This window comes from Uloborus diversus, chromosome 10 (assembly GCF_026930045.1).
Source record: "Uloborus diversus isolate 005 chromosome 10, Udiv.v.3.1, whole genome shotgun sequence".
In the NCBI taxonomy this organism is placed as follows: domain Eukaryota; kingdom Metazoa; phylum Arthropoda; class Arachnida; order Araneae; family Uloboridae; genus Uloborus; species Uloborus diversus.
The window spans coordinates 106,179,007-106,197,226 of record NC_072740.1 but is presented as its reverse complement, the minus strand read 5'-3'; the positions used below and the strand labels follow the sequence as shown (position 1 = coordinate 106,197,226).

The 18,220-nt window shown below is 33.1% G+C and overlaps 1 protein-coding gene across 2 annotated transcripts in view; it reads left to right on the top strand.

Annotated features, from left to right (window-relative positions):
* The window catches only part of LOC129231760 (dermonecrotic toxin StSicTox-betaIB1i-like), a 177,288-nt gene that overhangs the window by 133,298 nt on the left and 25,770 nt on the right, over positions 1 to 18,220 (top strand). For both annotated transcript variants that reach the window (XM_054866129.1, XM_054866128.1), the window contains 3 exons: positions 9,221 to 9,352; positions 14,715 to 14,840; positions 17,124 to 17,352. In XM_054866129.1, coding sequence (XP_054722104.1) covers positions 9,221 to 9,352; positions 14,715 to 14,840; positions 17,124 to 17,352 — 487 coding nt within the window. The remainder of the gene's footprint in view (positions 1 to 9,220; positions 9,353 to 14,714; positions 14,841 to 17,123; positions 17,353 to 18,220) is intronic.

Below are 18,220 nucleotides of genomic sequence, written 5' to 3'. Positions count from 1 at the left end.
TTTCCCATTATTAAGCGGTTGGTGGAGCTACGTTTTAGTAAATAATTATTTAAGAGGAAATTCGATTATTTTTCAAGCCTTTGACTTCCTGAGTTTAATTTATTTGTACATGATTGAATATACAAAGAAAAAGAAGTATGTTTTTAAAGTCAGTAGAAACGATGCAATACATCACAGTACTATATAAAATGCAGAAAATCCTGAAAATGTAAAGAGATAGAAAAACTCTCAGTACGAAGTTGTTCTTGAATTATACGATTTACAATACATAATTTCTTGTAAAAAAAAAAGTACATAAACGCACCGTTTATACAAGCAAAGAACAAATATCGAAAAATTATTTATGAAATTAAATGTTTGCAACGCAAACTGAATGACTGAGTTTAGACATCACAACAGTAATCGCTCTCATTACTTTGTTACAATTACATCCAATTAGTTTTTATTATTCATGAGACAATTATATTACAGTAAACCCCTGATTATCCACTCACTCTAATCGGAGAATACGGTAATAAGCGAATTCGTAGATAATCCGCAAAATAGATAAAACCGATACTAGTGAATGCACTAGCTCAACAAAATAAGTAACACTTGCATACATTTTAACTATACCTAAAATGATACAATGTACGCAAAAATATGTGTTAAATCTAAAAATGATCGTTCATTATTGTCAATGGCAAGCAGTACATACGCGAGCAAATGGTGCCATCAGATTAACTGAAACATATCAAATTAGGTTGTACCAAAATGCCTGGAAAAAGTGAGGGGAATTTTTTTCCAACAAGACTGATCAGTCATTCGTTTATGCGTGTAAGTAGTGTTGATCTAAAAATTAGTAAGTGGCGTTGATTTAAAATCAGTAAGTAGTGTGGATGTAAAAGTCAATAAGTAGTGTAGATGTAAAAATCAGTAAGTAGTGTTAGATCTAAACTCAGTAAGTGGTGTAGATTAAAAATCAGTAAGTATTGTAGATCCAAAGTAGTAAGTAGAGTAGATTTAAAAATCAGATTTCAACTACTCAGGCGTCAGGGACTATGGAAGGTTTGATGTCAGTGTAAGGGAGGGAGGAAAAAAGAAATGGGAATGTCTGAAAACATATTTTGAGTTTGTTGAGTTAAAATGTTTGCATTTATCTGCATTCAGTTAATCATCAGACTTTTTTTCATTTTTTTCAAGTGTGAAAGGAAGCGAATAATCCACACCATTGAGAAGCCGCTTGCGTATAATCGAGAGTTTACTGTTCAACATATGTCTCAATAGTTGCATAAGACACCCTAAAAAGATATCAAATATGTTCGACCTTTGTTTCTCAGCCCAAACTTTACGAACAGCATGGGTCTAACTATGTTATAAAGCTAGATGCGTCGCCCAGCTTTGCACGGTCTGCCTCGGAAATAAAAGTAATGTCCAGTGGCACGTATTCAACAACCAGGCTTGAACAAGAAAAATCAGTAGAATTTCCCGACAGATCCCGAAAAAATAACCATAAAGGAAAAATTTTAAGTCTTCCGATTACAGAAAATTATTCAAAACAAAACCAAGAATTTTATTCGTTCACAGTCAAGAGAAAAGTTGCAACAGATCTTTCTTATCAGTGATTTTATTCACGCTAAATAAAACTGAGTTTATGGTAGACGATAAATTTCCGATTTAATATTTATATTCCTTTACTTAAATATGCTTATAACTTTTCTCCTGGTGATTTTACAGCATTGGTAGTTTTGAAATCCGAAGGAAGTAAATCTACTTGAAGGGTATTTTTCGTGGGCTTTCGAATGAGACTGAAATCAAGACAATCGAATAATTATTTTGGATAGAAAGAACTATTTGATGCCATTTTCGTAATGTGCGTATCTTATGAGATTACATCGCACTAAACTTGAACTTCAGAAGGTATTAACACTTTTGCAGATTATCTGGTTTAGTAAGGTACTAAAATAGATAATTTTGCTAAGACGTCACTGAGCTGCTTTGCAGCATATTTTCAGAACATTCCAAGGATTATGTACGACTTTGCATTAACAGTTTTGTAAACTTTCACTAAAAGGTGTAATGCAGTTATTCATTTTTAAATAAAAAAATATACTGGCCAATAAAAATAATGTCCTTTTTAACAATAATGATTTTTCTACCTTAAAGTTAAATTTAAAAAAACTATGGTTGGCAAAACAACAGCGTAAGAGCCTAGTGGTAGCATATCGAAAAAGTGACACAACTCAAAATTTTGGAAAAATGTACTAACTATCGACTTTTAATCTGAATTTTTATGTTTTTTCTTGCTATAAACTTCGTGCAAATTTATCTTACATACCTGGTGGGTAGTTGCGTAAAAACGATATAACCAATAGTGTCACCTATTTAAAATTTCAAAATTTAGAAGAAAACATTTCGAACTTTAGTATGCGTTGTCAATTAAGACGGTTGTAAAAACCATTTGACATCCCCCCCCCCCATTTTCTTCTATTTATCTTTCTTTTTCCTTTTTTTCGAATATTTTTGTTTCTGTTTATTTTATTTCGTGGGTTTTTCGGTGAGTTTTTTTTCCCCTTCCATTCAGCTTTTCCTTTCTTGCGGTTCACGGTTACCGACATTTTCTTTTTCTTTAAGCTTCGGCTTAATCTGTGTCCAATTGAATTCTTTCTTTCTGGGCTCCGTACCTAAGAGAAAGCTCTTGGCCTTTGCTTGCTTTCCTATTGGTTCCTAATCGAATTGTAATTTTTTCATTGGTGTTTGGCTAATCCGCTATTTTTATCTTTTAAGCTGCATGCTTATCTGCTTTTGGCTTTTGTCGGATCTTTTCATCCATAAGCTCATTACTTTTTACATTGAAAAAGGCGTTCCCTGTAACGCCGAAACACTTGTCTGCTGTAATTGGCAAATTTGTTCTTTTTTTAACGTTTTTCTTACTTTACAATAAATCCGTTTTTTTTTTTTTTTTTTTTTTTTTTTTTTTACTCGTGTTGGATTATTGAAAGCTAAATCACTAAAAACTACTATTGTGCAAAGCCTTGATTTTCTCCAATGCTGTGTTTTTGAGTTGTGTGCCACTTTCTTTTCCGAGGTGCGATAACATTAAAATATTAAAAACATTACTTAATTCCATTCCTAATTCTAAAAGACCTGATTATAAATGCATTTAAAATGTTTTAGACTATTGAATTACATTTAGTTGTTTTGAAAACGTCCTAATGACTTAAAATGACAATTATCTTCATCCTGTTTTCAAAACTATAATGGTAGTTAATAAGAAAATGAAATGCCTTTTTTTTTTCCTTCCGATTTTTTTTTTTTTTTTTTGGTTTTGTTTTGTTATCTGTTCATTATTCCTGTAAGGCAATCATTAAAATATCCCCTAATGTGCACTGAACATAAGTTCCGTCAAAACCATGTTAGTCAAAATCATTTATTTTCTTTTATGTAAAAACGTGTAAAACAAAAACAAACAAAAAAAGCATTAAATTGAATACTTCAGTCATTTTTTAATAGAAAATTAAGTAAAACATCTTGAAAAGCATAAAATTACACCTTATTCAGGTAATTTAAGTACATACTTAACCGTACTGAAGTAAAAGCAAAAAGATATTTCCGCTTCAGCGATGGTGTGATTTATCATTTTGCCATTTTCTAATACTCTAGTGCTTGTTTCTGCCTCCAGATATGTTATCAGTTTTACTTTTATTCTTTTGTTAATTTCTTTTGAACAGCCCTCGGGCCTTAAAGCATTTCTCTCTAGAAATCTGCGGGAGTATGATTTCATGCGATTTTTCTTCTTTCTTTTTAGTTAGAAGAGTATTTAAATAGTGTATCTAATTTCCCTTTAACTCCTGAAAAAATTAAATCTAGATTAAATGTTTCTAGCTTGATGGGCATTGACGGAAAACATTGTTGCCTAAGGAATGAGATTTAAAACTAACTTCAAATAAATTCATATTTCTCAATCTATTAGCCAGGTGCGATATTGTACTCATATAGTTCCCTTTTATTCCCGTATTTTTAAACTGTCTTTTAGTTTTCAGATATTCAAATAAAACTAACCATTATGCATGTGACATGTTATGTATTATAATTTGAAGTGTCAACTTAAAAAAAAATACATACTCAAATTATTTATTTGTACATGTTACAGGTGTGACCGTACACCCGCAAAGTGTACAAATAATTATTTTTTAAAAGAAAAAAAATATTTTAGAAAGTTAATACTACATACTGTTGTACAATGCATAATCATTCCTAAAAATCGAATGTATAAAAATTAAGAGACAAAGTTTAAAATTCTTGGATAAAAATGCATTTATGAGTGTAAAAATATTCCTTTTGTGCAAATGGATAGAGCAATACATTGTAAAAACGATTCAGAAACGTTCCTGGAAAACAATGGGCAGCTGGTGTGCCCAATTTCTGCCAGTAACATATCTTGCAAAATCCAGGAACGTTTTCCGTTAAAATTCAGTCATCTTCCTGATATTATCGTAGAAGCTTCCTGAAACAATCAGAAACTATCCCGTTAAAAGCCTGCCGTGTCTCTGGAAATATAGAGTAAACATATGAAGGTATAATTAATTAGCTTGGCATTTTCCTGATTTATCAAGGACGTTTTAATAGTATTATTGCAAACATAGCCAAAGCTACGCCAGAATTGCAAGTAAGTAACGAGAAGCTTACTCGCCTGCAATTCTTGCAAAGCTACGTAGTCCAAACTTATTTCCTACCTTTGGGTGCTTAACTAGCATGGGCGAGCCGTAAGTGAACTGAAGTCGATACACTTTATGAATACTCTCAGTTAATCTTTAAACTGGGAGCTAAAAATATTTTTCACCTCAGTGCAAAGTCTGCATTCGTGCAACGTGTAGCAATTCAGGAAACTTTTTGACGATGAAACTTTATTTTTCCAGGAAGTATATAAAAACTATTAAAATCCCAAAACGTAACACGGAAATACCCAGTAACGTTTCAGAATTCTTTACAGTGTATATGTGGACGAATCAATATATAGATGTACAGATATATTTAAATTTATAAACCTCGTATACTCAAAAATTTGGGAACAAGTGTAGCTGACAAGTTTACTGCATTCTTTCATCAAGATTAGTTCTTACAAACACTTCATTAAGTGAAGCAAACAATCGACTTAATAGCATCAGTGCAGAATTATTCCAAATAAACGAAGACTTGTACGAATAGCAAAAATATTAGAACTCATACCAGGATAATTGAAACTGATTATTATATAGATAAAATCCCACTTATTCCATCTCGTCCAATATAATCGGACCTTTACCTATACATCTATGAACAATGGTAACCGTCATCGGAAGATATTATCCCTAGATAATCGAACGTCTTAAGAAAAGAATTTCCTTTTTGCCCACCATAGATGTAAACATATCCCTCTCATTAGGATCTGATGGAGATAACAAGAAATTGGAAATCTCGTGAGAACAAGACTATTTGGGGGACATTGTGAAAGCTTCGCAAAACCCTTGCGATTAATTTATCTCCAGAAATTGTCTGGTGTAGCCATCCATAGTTGTTCCCTCCGTCTCTACGACAGGAACAGATCTTGGTCTTTGATTATATTAGTTGCCCTCTATGCTATATTGCTTTGCTTAATCAAAATGAATGCGTTCTCGATTTGTTCTTTACAATTACTGTAGGTATACATATAAACAGTATTAACTGTAAGGAATTTATGCTCTAATTCAGTAAGGGAACATAATAAACATTGATTTGTCGGATTAACGAAGAATTTTTCCGTATAAGATTGTTTATAGATTAACGACTTATGCAATATAAAATGATATTTAGAAATTATCATATTCTATTTAATTTGAAGCAGGAGCTAGTTCGTTGCACAAGTTATGGAAATATAGTTTTATTTTTCACTAGGGCAGTTGATATCTATGTTGTTCACGGCATTTAATTAAGTAGTACGTTTTTTTTTTTCTTTCTCAACACATTTGTACAAATGAGATATTTATACGCATATATTAGCACAAGAAAATAAAGCTCAAGTCGCAAGTAAAAATGATACATTTTTGAGTATATATTTGCGAAAAAATGTCTCATTTCAAATTTTCGTACTCTCAGAATTTTAAATTTTGACTTTTAGTTGTGATATATAAACATATAAGAAAATATTATGCATCAGAATATGAATTATAAAGTTTAAAAAAATATTTGAGCTTGAAATATAGTGATTTATGTATATTTCGGGTGTGACCGTACGGTCACGTTCGCAACACGTACAAATCATTATTTTTTCAACACAAGAAAACCTATTTTTTGAAAAATGATACTTCATTCTATGATACATAATGGTTCTTTATATTCTATCTCAGCTAAAAGCCAAATTTTATAGTTCTGGGAATACAGAAATTTCAAATGAAAAGTTTTTACGCAAATATTTGCGTAAAAATGTATAATTTTTATTATTGAATTTTTCAGTACCATAGTCGTAAAGAATTAGTGTACATTTAATGCAATCACAGGGAATTTAGTCTCAAATTCACTAAATGAAGAAAAAATAAGCATTAAGACGCTCAATAACCAGATTTTCTTTTTCTAAAATAAATATATATATTGATTATTTAGTTGAGCAAGTAATACGTTTGACTTTTATTACTATTATTTATGTATTGTAATGCTTTGGGAAACATGAGTTTAAAATTTAATTACTCAACTATTTTTTATGACATTAATTCACACTGATGTTCTTTAATTTTTGTAGGTAATATAATGATTTCTCTACTTCTCACTACTAACTCCGAAGCGTCATAAATTATTTTCGGACAAAGTTTTGGAGTTCACGAGTTTCCACCAGTCTCTTGTAAAAATGATGTATTGTTGCGAAAACGTTTCCTTAATTTCAACACTGTAAAAACGATTCAGAAACATTCCTGGGAAAAATTGGGAAGCTGACGTCCCCAATTTCTGCCAGTAACATACCTTGCGAAAACCAGGACAGTTTTCGCTAATATTCAGTAATCTTTCTGAAATTATTCCGGAAGCTTCCTGAAACATTCAGAAATCTTCCTGTTTGAAGTCAGTCGTGTCTCTGGAACTTTAGAGTGAACTTAGGTAGGCATAATATGATAGCTTGGCATCTTCTTCTCTTAGTAAGAAAGTTCCATAAGCAGTATCTCTATAATGGCTATAGCGAAGCCAGAATTGCAAGTGAGTAACGAGATTTTAACTAGCCTGCGATTCGTGCAAAGCAACGTAGTTCATACTTATTCACTCCCTTTGGGAGCTTAATCCGCATTAAGGCTCCTATATAAGGGGAGCTGACTTATCCGACATTTTGGTTCCAAAATTGTCGGGGGAAAAAAATAAACATTTGTACAAAAGCCTCATTGCAGAAAACTGGTGTCAAAGCTTTAAGTGTGTTGCCCGATTGACGTTTGGTTATTTTATTCTGTAGATGAAGACAATTTAATTAATACAAATTAAAAACAAATAAGGTGTGAAAATGAGGTTTATTACCGTAAACATTTCTCGATACATTTTTGCTGAATTTGCGAACGAAATTATCTTTCTAAATTTACCTTAAGGCACATTTTACTCAACTTATCATCAATTAATTTACGACTTAGCAACCAGCGAATATTATAACGTATTTATAAATACTAGAAACGAGGTTGGATCCAATTCTGCCTTGGAACCAAAATGTCGGATAAGTCAGCCTGTCTTTTTCAAGGAGCTCTAATCCGCATGGACGACCAGGAGTTAACACTAAATTCGATACACTTATAAATACGCTGAGTTTATCTTTAAACTGGGAGATAAACATATTTTTTAAAATAGTAAGAAGTCTGCATTCGTGCAACTTGTAGCAATTTAGGAAACTTTTTCACAATGATACTTCATTTTTCCAGGAATTGGATAAAAACCATTGAACTCCGGAAATTTCGGATTTTTTTTTACAGTGTACAAGTTGCATGAATGCAGACTTCTCACTGCTGTGAAAAATGCTTTGAGTTTCCAGTTTCAAAGTGTGCTTAGCGTTTTCACTAAGCAATTCGCGTTCAGCTTAATCATGGTCCGTCCGGATTTATTTGGCCTCTAATGAGCTCGAACCGCAGTCTCTGGATACGGTATTAGATGTATGTTTGAAATTCTGCGTTAACGCTGGCCACATTTTTCGAAAATGCTTTTGAAGGTAATACTATAAACATAATGTGAAATATGAATTGCATATGTGCCATGAGTACTACGAATGAAAATTATGCCTTTAAAAACTTTAAGAATAAAACATTGGGATTTGTTTAGGGAGAGGATAGGGAATAGTTGCCGTTACCGGAAAAATTTCTGATCCACAAATTGTTAGTCGAAAACTTTATCTGAACATTTGGTGAATACCACTCAACTAATACTACCCCCCCCCACCCACACACATATACATACATAAATGTCATTATTTTCCTCGAGGTACTTAAAGTTGACCATGAACAATGTCATGGTCAACTTTTATATAATATATATATATTTTTTTTTTTTTTTGGTTTTTTTTGAGCAATCACGATAGCTAATTGTTTTTATTTGATCATCCTTGATGCCCGGTTCCTTTTTCAACCCCACCTTCCTCTGCAGGCGCGGCTCCTCCCGGTAGCCGCTGCTCCTGGTCGGTGGCGTTCATGTCCTACACACACGCTCGCTCATACACACACATGCGTCTTTACACACATACACACACGCCAGCGTGCATACACACAGGTCTACGCACACACACAAGCTTACACTTACACAACTATACACACGTAACCGCCCAAGAGCAGGGAAAAGAACCGTTTCTAGAATCAAGCAAATGGGGTAGTAACCAATGAGTAGGGTACTGTCGCAACTCGTGATTGTGAAAAACATAATTTGAATTCAAATTTCAGAATTCAAATTAATTTTGAAAATTCGAAAAGGGTTTTTTTTTCACTCTGAAATGAGCATGGGCCCATTGAGGAGGGGGGGGGGAGGGATAATTTCCGTCGCCCCGCAGTCGTTCGACCGACAGATGGTTCGTCGAAAATTTTATTCGAACATTTGAGGGTACCACTCAACAAAAATCCTCTCCCCCCCCCCACACACACCGAAGCATTTTCTCAGGGATGAAATCATAATTTTTAATTTTAACAGTAACCTGTAAAAACCGACTTATTTTCTGTCATGTAATTTAGATAGCCGTATTTGATTACCTTCATTTTGTGATTTTTTTTTTCTGTTTTAGGTCATCCACAGTATAATCGGAATTTAATTTTATTATTCATGGACCTAAAACTAAAAGGGCTATCACCAGCCGCAAAAGCACGAGCGGGAGAAGATATTGCTAAAAAGTTGCTGGATTACTACTGGATCCAAGGTGAGGAATGAGTTTGATTCTAATAAAATCACTGTGAATGAACTATTTCGTTGAAATATCAAGAAGAAAAGAAAAAATATAACACTTTATGTGTGTAGACGAAACGATATTCACTAATAATGACTTAAAGCTCTTCGGCTGTTACAGCAGTCGCTGATTCCGTTTCAAAAATTGTAAGGATTCATATGAAGTTACTATGATGATATTATCGGAGATGGAAGAGGGTGAAAAGAATGAAACTTTGAAGCTTACCTTAGAAAATTCCCCAAATTTTTTCCAAAACAAATTTGCATGTTTTATATTTCACTCTCAAGATTTCGAGACTAAATTTGACACATATTTTTACCAAAAAAAAAAAGAGAGAAGAAGGAAGAAATGGAAATTATTTTTCATAATACCCCAATTTTTCTCCCTTATCTGAGTCTGTTGTTCATGTAGTTTCAATATAGAATGCTTTGTATGTCGTCATAATTGTTCGGTTTTTGCCCCTCTTATGCTGATTGATTCTTTAGAAAATTGTCTGGAATTAATTATAATTGTTATAATTTCCTCTCTGTCTATCAGTGTCTCTTTCGTCTGATTTTTCTCTCCGTCTCTTCTACTTCTTTGGTTTCCACCATAAAAAATTCTTGATTTTTCTATGAGATCTAACCCCGATTGATAGAATTTATTCAATTTTTCATTAAATTCTGCACTTATAACACAATGCAACATGAAAAAATGTCATTTGGATGAACATATGAGATTCTTGTAAATTTTTGTCTGAAAGTAACGAATCTATTGATATTTTCGTTTGTAAAAGTGGCCTTGCATCCCAGAAATAAATTCAAAAATATTTACGAGGGGAACTTAAAATATGAGTTTTCATTGGCCTGCAAACTAAATCCTCTAACGAAGAAGAGTTTGAGAATAAACTCAAAAACGAAAAGGAAAACCTGTCTGTCCAATCAATTCAAGGTGCATTCCTCTTATGAGAAGTGGGTCTACTTCAAAAGCAGTGCATGATGAACTGTTTTCGTTTACATTAATCATACCCCAGCAAACAGAAGCGATACAACTCAAAACGAGCTGATGTGAGCATCACATGACTTCCTTTTACGCTACTTTAATGATAATAGTGCTTTAGACTTGGAGTAAGCCAAGAAACACTTTAAATATTTTCACTCCAAGTTTGTTGCGAATCGAAATAACGAGCTGATGTGAGCATCACATGACTTCCTTTTACGCTACTTTAATGATAATAGTGCTTTAGACTTGGAGTAAGCCAAGAAACACTTTAAATATTTTCACTCCAAGTTTGTTGCTAATCGAAATTTAAAAAAAAAAAAAGTTTTATACAAATTAATTTTTAAAATATTCAACGGTTAACTCTCTAAATAACACCAATATTGGCCAAATTGAAACCAGATTAAAATTGAAAAGTACGCCAAATTTGCTGCCAAGTTGGCAACAAAACTTGGCGACCAAAGGCTTGGCGATATATCAAGAAGTGTTTACCAAATTATAGCACCACTTGAGTTTGCATCGAAATTAATAATGATTTCCCCGCAAAAACGTGTAAAAGACCCCTTTTGGATCATCCGAATGCAACCAAAAAGAGAGGTGCACAACTAGACCCCACTGGGAGTCTACGCACCAAATTTCAACTTTCTAGGACATACCCCGTTCTTGAGTTATGCGAGATACATACGCACATATGCATATCCACACATACATACATACTTACATACGGACGTCACGAAAAAATTCGTTGTAATTAACTCGGGGATCGTCAAAATGAATATTTCGGTTGTCTATACGTTTTTAGGCATGTATCCACGTTTGGTCGGGATGAAAAAAAAACTCAATTTTCATTCGGGGACGAGCAAAATGGAAATTAAGGCCGATTTCTGAGAGATTTTTTCGCAAATTCAATACTTACAACACGTGAAAAACACTTATGATACTGTACTTACTGCTTGGTTTCTGGTGGTCTAAATTACTAGTGGATGCTAAAAGTTCGAAAATTTTCTTCTAAATTACTAAATTTTTATATTTTATCGATATTTATTATGTCGTTCATGCAATTCCACATGCACCCGTTATGTGAACTAACTTTGCGAATTTTGTGGCAAGAAAGAGAAATACATTTATTTTATCAATAATAATTAGTATGTTTTTCTAAATTTTGATTTGGGTCTCTTTCGTTGCGGTGGTGCAGGTGAATCAAGTTCGTTTCGTTTAAATAGAATGCAATAGTTTTCGCTTACAGAACGGAGGAAAACTTTAAATTGTTTGTACTTATTATAATTTTTCGCAATCAACTGCAGAACATTTCACATAAATTCTAAAAATAATTGGAAAACTCTGGCTTTATTGTTGCTCGTACGATACGTCAAATAATGAAAAACAAATTTCGAAATTTTTTGTACTGCATGTAAACTAGTATATTATAATTTTTTACAATCAATTGCAGAAAATTGCATACAATTTCTGAAAATAATTGAAAAATGCAGTCCTCATTGCTACTTGTACGATATGTCAAATAATGAAAAACGAACCAGGATAGAAATAGATGACATGGAAACTATGAGGAACACTTTTTTCGTTTTCTAAAAGTATTCTTTGTCACGCAAGCTAACACTCAACATCAAAACTTTCTAAAGAGAAGAATATATGCGGAATCTTATTTCTAAAATGATGAATTTTCACTAAAACTTCTTATAAAACTTTTGTCATAAATCTGATCCTTTCACTAAGTGATTGGAACAGAAATAAAAATATTTTTCCTTAAGTGAAAAGGTCGACTAAAAGATAAAAAAAAAATAAACCGCTCGCAGCGTTAAATCTAATTAGGATCAACAACCATCTAATACCAATATTTCACAAGAACGATTATTTTTGTAATGAAGTACAAAGACTTTTGACAACTATTTATAATCTTTCAGAGCTCTTAAATGCTTTAGAGTCCTGGAACAAAGCTTCGCTTTTCTTTTTCCTTGTTTAAAGTTGTAAAGCATTCTTTTTATTAAATCATTTTATGATCTCCTTTAAATGTTTATGTTAACGATAATTTCATTTGCGTTTCAGGCAAAGTCTGATTTTCTTTTTGGTACTTAACTTTAAAGGGGCAGATTTTTAATGGTCGCTTTTCCCTCTTTTGTGAATGCTTTATACATTTTTTTCTTTGTTTAAAGCTGTATATTTTTTCAAAATTTTAGAAATGCGTTCAAGTTTGAATTAATCTTTAAATGTTCATTTGTGAGATATTTTGTAAAAACTATTTACAAAAAGTAGTTAGTGTGAACTTTGAATTGATTAAGAAAATACATGGCAAGAACATGTTCTAGGGCCAACTCGGGGAGGGGGGGGGGTTAGAAGAATTTCAAGGAAGGCATGAATTTAAAATGAAAGTAAACATACAGCTAAATGTAATATATCTGTCACATACAAATGTTTAGAATTAGGGTAACGGCACCAGTAGCAGACAAGGGTCCAGTTACAGACAGTCTTAAGTTTGGATTTAAACAATAAGAAATTTTGGCGAGTAAAACTTATGTTGCTGTGACCCATGACATCTAGGGTTATCAAAGTTAATTTTATGAGACAGTTCGTATTTACAAAGCAGTGGTGAACGGTTATGAACAGACACCACGAGGTCAGCTGGTGTTTCATGTTCATTTAAATTAAATAAGGCTTTAATTCTAAAAATAAAGAACTTCGGTACATTTTGAAGAGAAAAAGGGAATTTTGTCCATTTCTCATCCTATGTGTTACTGGATATCATCAGATTTTTTGGTGTCTGTTACTGGGGGTCGGACCTTTTTTTAGAAATTTAGCAAATAAAAATTGAATTAATTAATTCAGAGGATCCGGAAGCAGCCAAACGTTAGATGACATGTTGCTGCATAAGAGAAAAATAGTTCAAAAATTCTAAATACATTAAAAAGATCAGAAAACCACGAGTTAACCCGAGAGTGATATCTTAAGCATGTCTGTGACTGGTGCCTTTACCCTACGCCATTCACTGTAAAAAGTAATTCAGAAATGTTTGTGTAAAGTGATGGCAGTTAGAGGTCCTAACTTCTGCTAGTAACGTATATGACAAAACACTGTAAAGTTTCTCTATACAGGTCTAACCTTACTGAAATTAATCAAGAAGTTTTCAAAACAATTCAGAATCTTAACCAACAATATACAATTCCGTTTCTGGAAGAAGTTCGACACCTTTAAAAGAAACTCAAACTATGCGTATTGTAATAGCTCGACACCTTCCAACTTCACTGAAGAGCTTCCTAAAGCATTTTGAAGCTCACAGCTTCAGTTAAACCAGGATAGCTCGCAAAGCCAGCTCCTTTCCTTAACTGTAATATGCTGTACATGTACATCTACATCGTACAACCTCTAAATATTGCCCCTCATAAAATGTAAGTTAGTATATTTTTACACTGGTAGCTAAAAATATTTTATCGCATTTTAAATACTTCACATTGTAGTCTAATCACTTAACGACCGCATAAAGCCCAATTAAATTTTTGGAAATCTACGAAATTGATAAGGTTTAGTATTTTGGTAGCGATTTTAAAGCTTTTTTTTATGTGTGATTATTGAGAGAAAAAAACTCTAAGAACTTTGATGGTTCTTGTTGAAACTTTTTAGGGCAGTTGAAATGAAAAAAGGGCGGCAAACTAGTCAATGAATATACCCTACCAATGAATATACCCCCAATACGTTTAACCAGGGGACAATTATAGCATTTTATTGCCTTTTTTTAGAATTGCATGGAAAGAAGTTACTTTTGCGAATTCTTCAAAGAAAACTTCTTTTTTTTTTAAAAACAAATTACAAGTTCTTTATTTGTTGCAGTGCGTTCATTCACTTGTCAACTTACCCTTATTTCAGATTGTCAATTTGGGAATCGGAGCGAAATATGTGCTAATGCAAAGAGCTGGTACGTTAATACTCGAGAGATAAAAACACTTACAGTTAATAAGCTTAGGAAATTTTTTCGAAAACTACTCGTATTTCACAGGTAATTTTGGAAACAATCGAAATCACAGATCGTTGTTAACTATAGTTGATGTTCTAAATTTAAAGTTAGCTATAAAGGTGTGAAGATGATCATAGGTGCTATGAGAAGTTAACTACCTCAAGCACTGTTATGGTTATTCCAGACGGATGATTCCTTACAATGATGGAACTGCAGTCTTTGGAGGCCGCAACAAGCTGTTCGGTATTTACTTGCAGCTGTTCTGATTAAGATACTTACAGGCAATCTTACTGCTTATTTACTTTATTCTTTAACATGACTTCTTATTTCCTAATGAAAGAGTTGTATTAAAATATGAATTATGATGCGAAATTAACCAAACTATCTTTTCAGGAACTTCTGGTGCCAGAGCATATATTTTAATTTCAATACCATCAATCAGTCACATCGACTTTCTTAGGAGTTTTCGACGAGCCATGGCAAAAGTAGAAAACGCATCTTTCTACGATGATAAAATAGGTACGTTTTTCAGGAGACATCTCTAACGAAAGTTTTCAGTACTTCTTAGTCAAACTTGAAATTGAGTTTTACTGATTAAGTTAGTAATCTCTAAGATACTAACTTAACAACTTTGTCAATATCAGTTTTCATGTCCAAGGGCTCCAGCGTGCAAAGGCAGATGCTCCGGTTAGGTGGCTAACCGAACGTGGAGCCCCCAATGTTGTTTCTACGCAGGCTTGGTACTCATTTTATCGACCCACTGAAGGGAGAAGGCTGAGTCGACCGAGTCCAACCCGGTAGTCGACCACGGCTCTGCGGTATGGAAGCGCAAAGCTCTACCACAAAGCCACTGGGCTTTGAAGATCTAAGATATTCTTGTTATATTTGCAATCACATCGGATGCGCTCTAACGAGCAACAACTGCAAAGAACTATGGGTTAAATGTTCATTTTCTAACGAGGATATATCGTATAAAGCATCATTTGCAATAAATCATAAAGATTCAAAAAGCAGAGTTTCATATGTCACCAAACAAAACTTTCAAAATCTTACAAAACTTTCCATCTGACTCACTTTGCTTATCCTTGCCAAAACTGAGTAGCAGAAAGCTATCTATAACCAACACTTTGAAATCAAATATGTGAGTAGTGGAGAATTAGCTACTGCTTTCCAGGAGTTTTAAAAATCATCATGTACAAGTATCCCGCGGGATTTCTACACAGATAAACAAATAAGGCGTTCTACGGAAATGAATTGTAGAGTGCTTTCTAAAAATATAATTAACTCGTTTTCACTAACTTGTACACGGTAAATAAATTTAAGCAGATGAAGCTGGGAACTATATATATTAGGGATTGAAGGGATGAAATATTTTGCTATCTGTACATGGGACTAAATATACTCCGTTTTTTTTCAAAAATCTATCAAAAAAGTTATAAATTGTTTCATCTAATCACTATGAGATTCACAGACTCATTTTTTATAACTCATAGGGACAGAAATCAGTCTTAAATGGAATTTTTCGGAATTTCATTCAGTACTTATGGATAATTCTTCCTCTTCGATCACTCATATTATTCAACAGTTCCTCTGGAAATAAATCCACATCGTGCGAGTTGAACTATAACTGGAATTCCGAAACGTTCCTAGAAAATAATGGTCAGAAAATGTGTTTAAATGTATGCCAGTACCATATCTGGCAAGAACAAGAAAGTTTTTCCCTAAAAGTCTATAAACTTCCTGAAATTAATGTAATTTGTTTCTGGGGATTTCAGAAACCTTCCCAAAAAAACCAATCAATCTTTTGGACTATGCCAGGAGTCTTCCAAGAAAACTTACTAATGCTTATGATTATAGCTTGGCACCATTCTGATTTACCAGGAAAGCTCATAAAGCATTTTATCATATATTTCCAAACCTAATGCTGAATTGTAAGTAAATATCTAACACCTTCTTTGCTTTCAATTCTACTGTTAAAAAAAAAATCTGAAATTTTACGGTTAAAGTCACTGGCATCCATGTTGCTAGTAACTTTAACCATAAGATTCTATTTACTGTCAAATTTTACAGTAGAATAAACAAGAGTTTAAAAACGCAAATTGAGAGCACCAGATTCGCATCCTTCGGATTGGCAGGCGGCTATGCTGACCACCATATGAGTTGGGACACATGGAGAGAATGGGAAAATGCTGTTGTCTGCTTTACACTGTAAATCACGTGGTGTATCAATTGGTACTGCAATTGTTTTTTGCTTTTTTTTTCGGTGCAATATAATGCAATTTTTTCTGTGTTGTAAACACTCAATTTTACAGTAATATTTACCGCAAAGTTTCCAGAATTTTTTTAGTGCAGCTACTGGATGCAATTCAGGAATTTTTTTTTTTGCACCAAAAATACTTAATTTTCATAAGAAACTGGTGGAAACCCTTGAAATCCCGAAACAGTTCCCGAAAATAGTTGAGGACATTTCGAAATTTTCTCACAATGTATGTTTCTGCCCTCAGCCCACACTGCCCTTAGAAAGCAGCTGATTCTATAGTGTTTTTCTAAACTAAAGTGCAACTTTGAGGATTGACCAACTATCCCACTAAAAAGGCTTTATTTTGTGTCTTAAAATGTTATCATTAAGACTCATAAAATTTGCAACAAATTCTCAGAAACTTTGCTTAATTGAAGAAAAAAAAATATTTGCAGCTATTAAATGAAGGCTAGATCGTCGCCTTTATTTTCGAGATTATACATCTAATAATTGTATTATGTAATGCACATATTCTTCTAATCAAATTCCTGTTTATTTTACAGGTTTCGACTTTTCCGGCATCGAAGAATTAAACAGCATTCGCAATGTATATGAAGACTTGTCTATAACTAGTCACATCTGGCAAGGAGATGGAATAACCAATTGTCTTCCAAGAGGAATAGCGAGATTGAGAGATGCGTTGTTCAGAAGAGATCAGCCAGGCCTAACGTATATAGAAAAAGTATATTGGTGGACTGTAGATAAAATGTCTACTATGAGAACTACTTTGAGGTATTAAATTTTAAGCTTATCTTCCCAAAATTTAGACCAGCTAAGTGAATAACTAAGCTGCTTATAGTATTAAATATTTCAACTACTAACGGTATTTTTATTGAATAATCTTATGTGTTATTTCTATAGCCTGTTTTTCTTTTGTTACGTGATATCTTCCTTATTCTTCTATCAAATTCCTTGATTTACCATTCATTTTAAAGTTTATTTTGCCGGCTAATGCCAAAAAAAAAAAAAAACACGGTATTAAAAAAAAATTCAAAAAATAGGGATTTTTCTGTTTTTTACTACCCATAACTTCAATTAATAGCATCCCAAAACGCAGACACATTTACTTGGTTTGAAATAGCACCGGGCTAGTAATTAGAAGAGCATGAGTTCAAATCCGGGCCGTAAAATATCGTTTAAATGAGGTTTTTTTCCTCAGCAGAATTCTAATACAAGTTTCTATTATTATGAAAAAATAAACTCATACAGTAAAACCTGTAAAGTTGACCACCTTTGTAAGTTGACCACCTGTCTATGTTGACCGCTTTTGTCAGGAACGGAATTAATCCTATCTTGTATAATGAAGGAAAACCTCTGTAACTTGACCACCTGTCTATCTTGACCACTAATGTACCCCAAATTTGGTTTGGAGTATTGTAAAAAACCCTTTGTAAGTTAACCACTTGGTTTATTTTTTAAAACTTCATTTAGCAAATTATTTTATTTTATTATTATTTTTTTATAGCTTTCCAAAAATATTTTTGATGCGAGACCAGCATTTTACCAACTAAAAAAAAAAAAAAAACAGCAGCATAACTAAACCTCCTTGTAAGTTTAACCACATTGGAAAACTACTAAGAACCCTTTTATTCTCCAAACT